At 29.2% G+C, this 10941-nt stretch overlaps 1 protein-coding gene across 6 annotated transcripts; it reads right to left on the bottom strand.

The window, feature by feature from the left end:
* Positions 1-2271: 2271 nt before the first annotated feature.
* On the bottom strand, positions 2272-9902 carry LOC112711322 (uncharacterized). Of its 6 annotated transcripts, none has more exons than XM_025763952.3 (24): positions 9561-9814; positions 8222-8439; positions 7791-7896; positions 7568-7669; positions 7406-7465; positions 7220-7298; positions 6969-7116; positions 6698-6821; positions 6394-6574; positions 6153-6181; positions 5871-6019; positions 5552-5654; positions 5362-5457; positions 5206-5267; positions 4999-5122; positions 4637-4699; positions 4460-4519; positions 4207-4368; positions 3945-4018; positions 3762-3855; positions 3505-3641; positions 3325-3405; positions 3064-3169; positions 2272-2556 (listed from the first exon to the last, which is right to left on the bottom strand). In XM_025763952.3, the coding sequence occupies exons 1-24, from the start codon at positions 9735-9737 to the stop codon at positions 2485-2487; spliced, it is 2607 nt and encodes an 868-aa protein (XP_025619737.1). In that variant the 5' UTR covers positions 9738-9814; the 3' UTR covers positions 2272-2484. The 6 variants fall into 6 exon arrangements, with proteins under 6 accessions (XP_025619737.1, XP_072059405.1, XP_025619739.1 ...); XM_072203304.1 differs by having other exon boundaries at positions 8222-9428; positions 9561-9799; XM_025763954.3 differs by having other exon boundaries at positions 8222-8408; positions 9561-9799.
* Positions 9903-10941: the final 1039 nt, after the last annotated feature.

The following is a 10941-nucleotide window of genomic DNA, read 5'->3' as shown; positions in this document are numbered from 1 at the left end:
AGGTATTTAAATCTGATCTAAAATATATATTGTTTATTGGAATAAAGTTTAAGCACAAAATAGATCTTTAGGATTACTTTCTTTTCTTCCGCTGTGTGTTATGAACACATGGTAATCCTTCACAATATACTAAGGATTATAGTTGATAATACACTTTGTTTATGTTTTGAATTATATTGACTTGCTTGTTTATAATAATTTTCTTTTAGTTTTATAATACGATGAATTTGATTATTTTTTGTAATATTATAAATATTCGAAAACAAATTAGATAAAAATTTGTATTAAATTTATATTTATTTTGTATGAAAACAAGTTTATTTTGCAATTGGAAAAATAAAAAAATTCTATTTTAGCTTACTGACGGATTTACAGATGGATTTTCTGTCTGTAATCAGAGTGTGAGATCATTTTCCAAGGTTCAAATTACAGACAGAAAATCTGTCAAAAAATCCGTCTGTAATTTACAGACGAAAAATCTGCCAGAAAATCTGTCGAAAAATCCATCTGTAATTACAGGCAAAAAATCTGTCGAAAAATCCGTCTGTAATTACCGACGGAAAATCCGTCGAAAAGTTCGTCGATTTCAGGAAATGGATGGAGAATTTACAGAGGAAAAATCCGTCAGTAATTGATAAAAATCCGTCGATAATTTTTCGACTAAAAAAAATTCGTCGGTAAATAATTTCCGACAAGACTTTTACAGAGGGACAAAATCCGTCGGTAATTTCGTCGGTAACCAAAAAACTATCTCTAATATAGACCAAATTTGTCTGTAAATCTGTCTGTATTAAGCCATTTTCTAGTTGTGCGCAGTAGCTAATCTGTCACAAATTATATTTTGTATCAGATAAACGATAATTTTTTTTACTATTTTTGCCGTAACTAATTGACCTTCTTCTAGTAGTCATGCTTATTTGTATAAATAGAACATGTTTGCTTGCTTAAATAAATCTTGTTTATTGTACATACAAATTAGTAAATATGCCTCAAATAAAAGAATACAAATAATATGTGTGATTAAATAACAAATATGTTACATAAATATAAATAAATTGAATTGAATATATACAAAGCAAATTTTAAACTTGAGAAAATGAAAAACATAAGAAGAAAAAAAGAAAGCATTATGGAGAACGAAGAAAAAAAAAGAGAATAGAACAAAGAAAGATGAAAAAGGAGAAAAACAAAAACAAAAAGAAAGGAACAAAGAAAAGAATGGAAGAAACATACTTGGCACATGCATGCATAAAACTCTTCAATAAAATATAACAGACTATTATATGAACAAATCTTTTTAATAACTAAGTTAAATAAAATTGGCCCAAAACCATCCCATTAAAACCACTCAGACATACGTATATATTCTACACTTATCCTATTACTTAAAAGAAAAAAAACACATACACACACAAAAAATGGAGAAGACATTAAAAAAAGAGAAAAAAAAAGATGGATAAATACTTCTTCTTATCTTATTACTGTTACCTAATTGACTGTACATCATTGATATGATAAAATCATAACAGATCTATTAGTACTTAAACAGCTAATTAGATGCCTTCTAAAATCTTTAATATATAGTGGTTCCACTTGCACAAAATGGTTGAAAATTAGATCTAATAAATTTGACAGAAAATACACCATTTCAAGGAATTCACAACAATCTAGCATTGTCTCATCAAACTCTCTCCATTGTCTTATTTATGCCAAAAAAAACGAAAGAAAAAAACTAAGTAATTGAATATAATTTGTTGTGGTTTCGTTGATGCTAAAAATGAGGTACATATAATGTATATGTAACTCTATTAGAAAATTCGTATTTGCTTTCAAAAAACTTTTCTTTGAAAGATTTATATGTTTATTGTAAAAGAAAAAATTCTATGTTTATTGTAAAAGAATTTCTCCTTTTATTTTTTTATGTTGTTGTCGTCTTTTTTTTTTTTGTTTTTTTCTTTATTCTTCTTATTCTTTTTTCATAAAATTTCTAAAAATACAAAAATAAATAAAAAGTAATAAAGAAAAAAAAACACAAAAAAGAAGACGACATATTAAAAAAAAGAAAAAAAAAGATATAGTAAAAGGAGAAGAAAAATGGTTAACGATAGTTAATTGGATTTGATTATAAATATTACCAATTATTTTCAAAACTCCATTATTTATATGACTATTTGCAGTGAAAATATTGTATATGCAGAATTTCACGTACGATTACAAGTATAATATTAAGTACTAGTTTACCAAGGAGCATATGATCATGATATTATATAATTTTCAAACAATAATATATTTTATTTCAAATGTTTATTCATCATAGAAAGTGTACATTCAAAAACTATGGAAAACTACCAAATAAAAATTACATCTTTATTTTTGGCAATATGAAGTGCAAAAAAGAAAAACAAAAATCACCAATTAACCCATTTTCATTTGTCAATAAAAAAACTTTCAATGTAGTATGCTATTATGTGTCATGGCTTGTTCTTAACATGCTGAGGGCCAACTTCTGTATGGATCTTTGAGTGTATTGGTATTGCCAGGCCGTGAGAAAATCATCTACATGCATAGTAGATAAATGGAAACCAATTAAATTTACTTGACCCAACTCTCACTCTATGAAACATATTCAAATTATGATTAATTTTATTCTTTTGTCCTTATCAATGAACCCTATTTTTTGTTAATAAGTAGTATTAGGAATATAAATTTTAGCCACATAAATATCATTTTAATTAAAGAACACAGTTTATTATTTCTTTCTTGATTTAGGATCTAGGTCTAAATTTATTCTACAACATTCCACAAACCAAAATCCTATAAGTGAATATTTTTTTTGGTGTGGGATTATTGGGATAATTAAAGAGTCCTATGAGGCCAAAGTTTCAAGTTCAAAGATTAAAAATTTGGTCACAAGATACAAGATTTAAATTAGATATATAACGGGATGTACTGCTTAACTATATGAGTAATTATACCTTATGTGTAATAGATTTTTATTATTAGATTTTTATAGTATTGTCTATATAGTACTATAATAACTTAGCTATGCAATATATATAGTACCTGGTAATCTCCAATTGTTCGTGACTTAAAACCAGCAGCACAATAATCAAAATAGTATTCCCATGTCCTAATAAATTTTTCATCGAATCCAAGAGCCAAAATCTCACTAACAAAACAAAAATGTTTTTTAAATAAATGTTAGTGTAAGAAGTAATAGAAGAAGAAAAAAATAGAAATAACAAATTCAACAATTAGCTAGTGCATGGTGCAAGTATTAACTTCAATCTAATAAGGTATGTTCCAATAAAATTAATGACGTACCTATGCTTTCTCATGAAGTTCTTCCTCCACCACCTTAATGTTTGATGGTAATGGATTCCAATATTCTCAGCATGTTCCACACTACATTATTTAAGAATTTTCATTTCTTCATTGAAAAAACAAAATAACGAAAAGATATGCTCTTAGTTATTGGATTCTGTAGTAACGTATAAATTGTACCATAGTCTTGATGCAGTTGCCATGGCTGATGTTACCCTACTTAGGGAAGGTAGGCATCCGCCAGGAAAAATATATTCTTTTATAAACCCGGCACTTCGCCTGTACTCATCGTAAGACTCATCCGGATACGATATGAACTATGTTGTAAGATAACCATCTTCAAAAGTTAGTTAAAATTTAAATACCAAAGTAGCTAGTAGTAAGTATTATGCCATAGAAGCTATTATAATTTAAACATTTCAAAAAAGAAGTTATACCTGGAGAACTAGAAGTCCATCATCTGCTAACACTGATTCACAACAACCGAAAAACTCTTCCATGTATTCGTGACCAACTGCTTCTATCATCCCACTAAAATACCATACTACATGTTATGCAATATGTTGAAAAATATTGCTATTCTATGTAGGTTTGCAAAGTTAAAATACAAATTTACTCACACAGATATAATCCTATCATATTTGAATGTCTTTGGTAGCTCGCGATAGTCACATAATAAAAGTTTGATATGATCCTGAAATCATGAATTCAAAACACTTAGCATGAGTAGTATTCTCACAACGACCTCAATTGTAAAATGAAATAATTAAATATGGGGATTTAATGTCTACCATGAACATGTTCTATTTGGCTTGTATTTTTCACTTTACTATGTTATTTTATATTAAGAAACTGATGAAATCACATTAGCTTTTCATATACCTGAAGTCCAGCATCTCTAACTCTTTTTTCTGCAAGTTTCAGTTGTTCCATAGACAAAGTGATGCCAGTGCATTTGCATCCAGTTTGTTTGACGACTTCAATGACAAAACTTCCCCATCCGCATCCGATATCAAGAACTTCATGCGTGCTGTCTATCCTAGCCTTCAAATATTTCAAGAAAGTTGATATTGTCGGTGCATTTACAATTTACCAACTAAAATACATTGATAAACTAATATTCAAAGGTACTCACTTTTTCAATGAGAATAGACATTTTTCTCATTTGTGCATCTTTCAAATCTTCATCTTCATTCTATATCAGATATTCAAATAGATAAATAAGAGAAAATGTGAACAGGGGATATAACAAAAATTCATGAAACATTTTACAAGAAAGTTGGACTCGAGTATCAAAAATTCGTTGTCTTGCCTTGAACACTGCACATGAATATGTCATTGTTTCATCCAAGAACAGTGCAAACAATTCATTGCTCTTGAAACAAACCAAAGAATAAGTGTAAGAGAATTATGTTTAATATAAAAAAAATAGACAGTTGAGATAAATTATGAAAACAAAATAAAACAAATAAAAGTAAAATACTAAATAATTCTGGTAGCACTTCCTTATCAAGTAATAATTTTAGTTCACATAAAATAACTTCCAAATCTAAAAATGATACATTATGCATGGAACTCTTTTCAATTCTAGTTATAGAAATTTCTTTTATTGTTGCAACTTGTTTAGAATAATCTCAATAAAACTTGTAACTTTAGTAGTTGTTGATCTTATACCAGATCATAGTGTCTAGAGATGTTGCGACGAGCTTGTGTAAGAGAATTTTTCCTAAAGTAATGCTTAAAGAAGAACTTTGCAGATGCTAAACCAGCTGTAAGAAAAATTGGTGTCCACCAACCCCTGAAGACATAAAAAATCAGGAAAGGGTTGAAAAAATACAATTACAATTTCAATACTTCGACACATCATAAGAATCAACTTACCTATTCCTTTTCAATTTTGAGTTTGAAGCATTTGTTGAATCTATACTTGCTTTGATGAAAATCTGTACCAAAAGTTCAAAAACACATGGTAGTAAATACTAAAGTCTAGTACCCGTAGTTATATGTCAATTAGATCCCAATAATAAATATACATACCATAAAAAGATTTAAAAGACCTTTATCTTTATCATCAAGGGAAAAATCTCCATTAATATATGCATCTGCAAGACCTAAATCAGCTTGTGTCATAATCTGAAACACAACAAAAAATATTATTTTAGTTTCATACAAAAAGTAGAAATGAAAATCATTAACTTCACTTCATGCATACAACAAAAGCACATACCTTCCAATAAAATTGGGGACTATGGATTTTCACAACACACTTCAAAGAGTTCTTCATATTGTTTCCTTCAAAGGTATACATTGTTCCTCCATCTTCCAATAAACTGTAAACTCCTCACAGCAAGATATAAAGTGAGTCAAGAACTAAGATACAATCAATGCTAAAATCTTCTAGATAACAAGATTGTTTCAAGAGAATACCATTATTTTAAGAAACTGTTGTTTCAATAATATTATTGTGTATGAATATGATACTTCTAACTTGAAGTGTAAAAGAAGTATATTTATAAATGTCTGCACACTTTGAGAAGTGAACTTACGTTAAACATCCGGTAGTGATATAGGAACTTAGGAATCTCGTCACGAAATGACGTGCTCCGAGTTCCTTCCAAGAAGGTTCCATGTGTTTTGGGTTGGTCCCAAGGGAACAACATCTTCCAAGAATGCCATATGCAGCAACCATACCAGCCTAAAATGTTGCAATTTATATTGGATTTTATTAATGTAAAAAAGAGGCTCGATTGTCTCACCTACGAAAAAGCATTACTTTTCAACAAAAAATATTTGTTTTTTTCTCATTTAAATCAAGTTTCTTTTACTACCTTCAATCCATCTTCATGAAATTCATAACCTGAAAAGCACAAATATTTGCTTAACTCACAGGTGTATCAAAATCTCTCAACATAATAATAGTTGTTTGTGAAAAAGAAAATATAATTAGATATGTCTATGTAATTTCAGCTATCTAAAATTTCACTACAATATTTCTATGTATATGTATTTTTTTATTGTTTAACAATTTAATTAGTGTTCAACTATAAATTAACCAAGTCAAGAAAATACCTTGATAGGCGCTACAAAACCAAATTCTTCTTTTTCCTTGAATACTTTCAAGTTCTTGTGCAGCTTTGAATGCAGCAACTGATGGAACCAGATGTCCAGTTGACCACTTAAATAAGGTATTTTCCGGTGTTTGTTCTGGATTTAGAGTTACAAGAAAGGGTAATTTTGTTTCACCAAAATTCTGCAAATTACAATGTAAGATCAACCAACAAATTTTGTACATATTTCATTTTTGAAGTCTCAACAACTTGCCTTCTAGAAGATTTTACTTATGGATATATACATTATTTGAATTGTTGCTAACCTGAAGAATGTTGAGCCAGTATGTCACACAAATTCTGTTGTTCTTACATCCAAGAAAATTAATTGCACTCCATGCTGCTGGTTTTTGAGGCATTAAATTTTTGTCATGATGAAGAAAAATATCACTGCCAATAGCGATCATAGGATAATTGTGATCATCATCATATCCTCTGATGAATTTGGTTACTTTCAAATGTAACTACTACAAGCTGCATTGTCAAGTTCCATGTGTCGAAGTAGTAAATATCTAGAAATGTTAGGATGAACTCTACCTGTATACGTACTGAAAAGCGCCAAGAATTCTTCGCTCGTCATATGTCGCTTCGTCTCCTAATAATCTCAAAGTGTCAGGTGCATGTGTCGCAATTATGCAGCTTTCATATGTTTCTTCAGAACCATCTTTGCACCGCACAAGACATCCTATAAGAACATTTCTAGGCTTGTTAATTATCAATGTTTTATAGAAGAAAATGTGCATGACTAAAAATCAAAAGTGTAACAAGGGAATGGACAAATCAATCACCTTTTGCTAATGTTGAAACCAATTCCACCTCACAATTAGTTATTACTTGAACACCTCTACTAACAAGTTCTTCTTTGACCTGATCAAAATCTTGATTTATAACTTAAACCAAAAGATATCTGGTATAAATGACGCTAAAAATTGTTACCATAGAGCTTAGCAATATAAATAAATGATAAACTACACCTTCTCAACATAAGCATGTGAGCCTCCTTTGACAGTTAGCCATTGCGATCTTCCAAAGAGCTACAAAGAGAAGGAGAGTGCCAAATGAATCAAGAGGTAGTCTTCTTATTTTATTTGGATATTAAAAGTTAAAATCTGAAATAAAATTTATCTCTTTGCTACCTGAAGATGTTGCAAGTTGCGACAGAAGGAGAGAACCGAGAAAGTAGAAAAGCTCAAAGCTCTTTCAGAAGAGCAGGGCCATATAGAACCACAAATTGGAATCTACATTCATTCATTCATTCCATGTTATATAACTATATAATAATCATACAATAATTGTGACACTAAACAAAGAGATGTTGACAGAAATTAAAACAGTCTAATAAGATGAAAATGAACTAACAAGATAAGCTTTCACAAATAATTCAGAGTAACCCTTTGACTTTATGAATTGCTCCAAGGTCTCATTATGGTCCATATTCAGATTGTTGTCAACCATATCAAGATAGCTGCATTTTTTAATTCAAAAAATCGAAAATCAGAGAACAAATATAATCACTCATGGTATTAAGAAGATGACTAGTACTCTACCCAGGAAATTAGCATTACTTTCCTTAATTATTAGTTCATCGCTACATTAACGAATTGAAAAAACTAACATGCTATCCTTTCGAAATTGTGATGGATGAATTTGTCAATTCTTAAACAATAATGAAATAATGGGCTTTTAAGTTTTAACCATTTATGCAGAGAAATGAATGGATAGTTATTGCAACACATTATTCATGGATACATTAAGCTAATAACTATTAGGCACAGATAAGAACTACTTGCCTTATAACATCATTTTTGAATTTGATAATTTCCCTAATCATTTGCCAGAAGTAAGGGTTGAACACATTCTTTTTTTGTGCAAACAAGCTAGACAAACCATTTCTGCTGCCCCATTCGCAGCCATGGCCACCATCGAGGCTCACAGCGAATGATAGTTCTGATAATTCCATATCAATTCCAAGACTCTCTAAGAATTCAATCATGTCAGGATAAGTTGCCTGTTCAATAACCCATTTTTTGTTCAACAAACATCGAACTTTAGATCTTTTGTTTATAAAAGCTCTTATATTATATCATTAAATCACTTCTAAAAATTTAAATTTAAAAAAAAAATGGTATTATGACCATAATTGAAGTTTCAACTACATATACTACTATTACTTCACAACTTTACGTCATATGAAATATATCTTGTGTGCGTTTACGTTGATAGTGGCAATTCTGGGGAGAAGTCAAAAAGCTTTTATCAAGGATAGACTTCTAATGAGTCTACAATACTAAACATGAAAAATTTGTTTGTTTTTCTTTTTTTTATATATATTTTACTTATTTTGTGATTTAGGAGAAAAACTTATGTATGATATATCTAATTCGAAGAATAACGTATCTATAAAATTGGCTAAAAGATAACGGAGTTAAAACATGACTGAAATTCAGATATTCGTTGATTAAGTAGTCCTCTTAATGAAATTTTTAGTTAAATTATGTCTAGACAATAAAATAAAATTTAAGAATTTAGAAATCCCAAAAATGCAATTAACAAATTCAATCCTCGTCATATATAAATATAATAGCTTAAATTTGTAAATAATAATAATAATAATAATAATTAATGATAATAATAACAATGATAATAATAATGATGATGATGATACTAATAATAATCATAATAATAATAATGATAATGATGATGACGACGACAACAACAATAATGATAATAAGGTTTAATTGCTCTGTTGATTTTTATAATTTTATTAAATTTGTAATTAGGTTTTTATAACTTTTTTTTCTTTTAATCCGGTCCCTACATTATTTAATAATAATAATAATAATAATAATAATAATAATAATAATAATAATAATAATAATGGGACAAGACTAATTTGCATAATATGGCAAGACTAAATTGCCGAGACTAAATTGGCAATTTTATCTTGGCGAAGGTAGTGTAGTATACAACAAAATTCCTGTGAGCACTTTTAAGCACCTTGAGACAAAGCAACAAAATGAGAGAATTAAAGTTAAAGGCAATGAATGGATAGTTAACTACAAACCAAGAAACTTTTTAGATGCAGCAACATAAGAGAATGAAAAATGTATGTGAGAGACTTAGAATTACCGGGTTGAAGAGCATGAAACCAAGGTCCAAATGAATACCATCAACATTCACAGTTTTGGCATGGCCTCCCAAATAATCTTCTTTCTCATAAACAGTCACATTCACTTCTTCTTTGGCCAATACATACGCTGAAACCAATCCACTTATTCCACCACCCACCACTGCCACTCTCATCATCTTAATAATACTATATTATTCAACTATTAATATGTAATAATAGAACAACCAAATTATTTTATGAAAAGACTTGCATGAACGCGCTCTATATATAGTGGAGAAATTTGCATATGTAAGCACATTATTTATCCCTACTACTATTGAGTGCAGAGTAATACATGGTTTAAAAGAGTGCCACGCCTATAAAAAGCTAAATATATCTTCTAGTACATAATAACCTTTGGGAAAGTGTTCACGTATTCCATCCCTCTTTATTGGAACTTTGCTATACGAAGTACGGACCGGTTACAAGTTAAATCTTTGTCCGCTAGCATCTATGGCAATGCCCAAAAAATCCTTTACATGATGATGGCTATAAACTAAAAAGACAGAAAGAATAGTGACCAAAAAGTGGCTACGTTGGTATATGATGAAAAGAATTTGAAGTCGATTGAGTCAAGAAAATAAACAAAAATCAAATAAATTTTTTTGCACCACAAATTTGTGTCAAATAAAAAAATTTTAATAATAATTTTTAGATTTAATTAAAAGTCAATATCAACATAATTTTTTATCTAAAAATAGTTTTTATTTTATTTAAGTGCTAGAATAAAATTATTCTTTCTTTAAAAAAAAGCATATAATTATCAAGTAAAATAACTAAATTTGTATAAAATTTGTGAAATTAGTATAAAATATTCTAATAATTGTAGTTTACTTACTAAGTTTAAATTGCATAAGATAGTGAAAATATATTGTATGAATATTTCAGTTTAAAACTTACTAAGTGTGTGATAATTGATCCTATCACATGAATATAATTGGAGGAAATTGTTTGAGTAAATAATATTAGGAAAACTAAATATAGTCGGCGACTTTGCGGTTTTTCTGCCAAACATACATGTAAATGTTACCCCAAGCCAAAGTCGATAGTTCTGCCTCTGTTATACTTTCGACTTGGACTACAACGTAATAGCAAAATCAGGTTCCCTCTCTAAGCTCCACAAAATCCAAATGGTCATCATCAAATTTCACAAAAAGGTTACTTTTTCAACAAGTCTCTTCCTCTCAGTGCACAACCTCTTTTTAAGCTCATCTTAAATTGTATATTCTTCAATCTCTACCCTTGAAATTGTTAATAATAAATCTTAATGGCTCTGCACATTGGAACATTTTAGTTCCGGTAAAGTGCCTGGAACATGTGAAAGGCTTCCTAAACTGTTCA

The sequence above is a fragment of the Arachis hypogaea genome, chromosome 9 (genome assembly GCF_003086295.3).
Source record: "Arachis hypogaea cultivar Tifrunner chromosome 9, arahy.Tifrunner.gnm2.J5K5, whole genome shotgun sequence".
NCBI classification, from domain to species: Eukaryota; Viridiplantae; Streptophyta; class Magnoliopsida; order Fabales; family Fabaceae; genus Arachis; species Arachis hypogaea.
The sequence above is the reverse complement of the archived record's forward strand: the minus strand, read 5'-3'. Positions and strand labels throughout refer to the sequence as shown.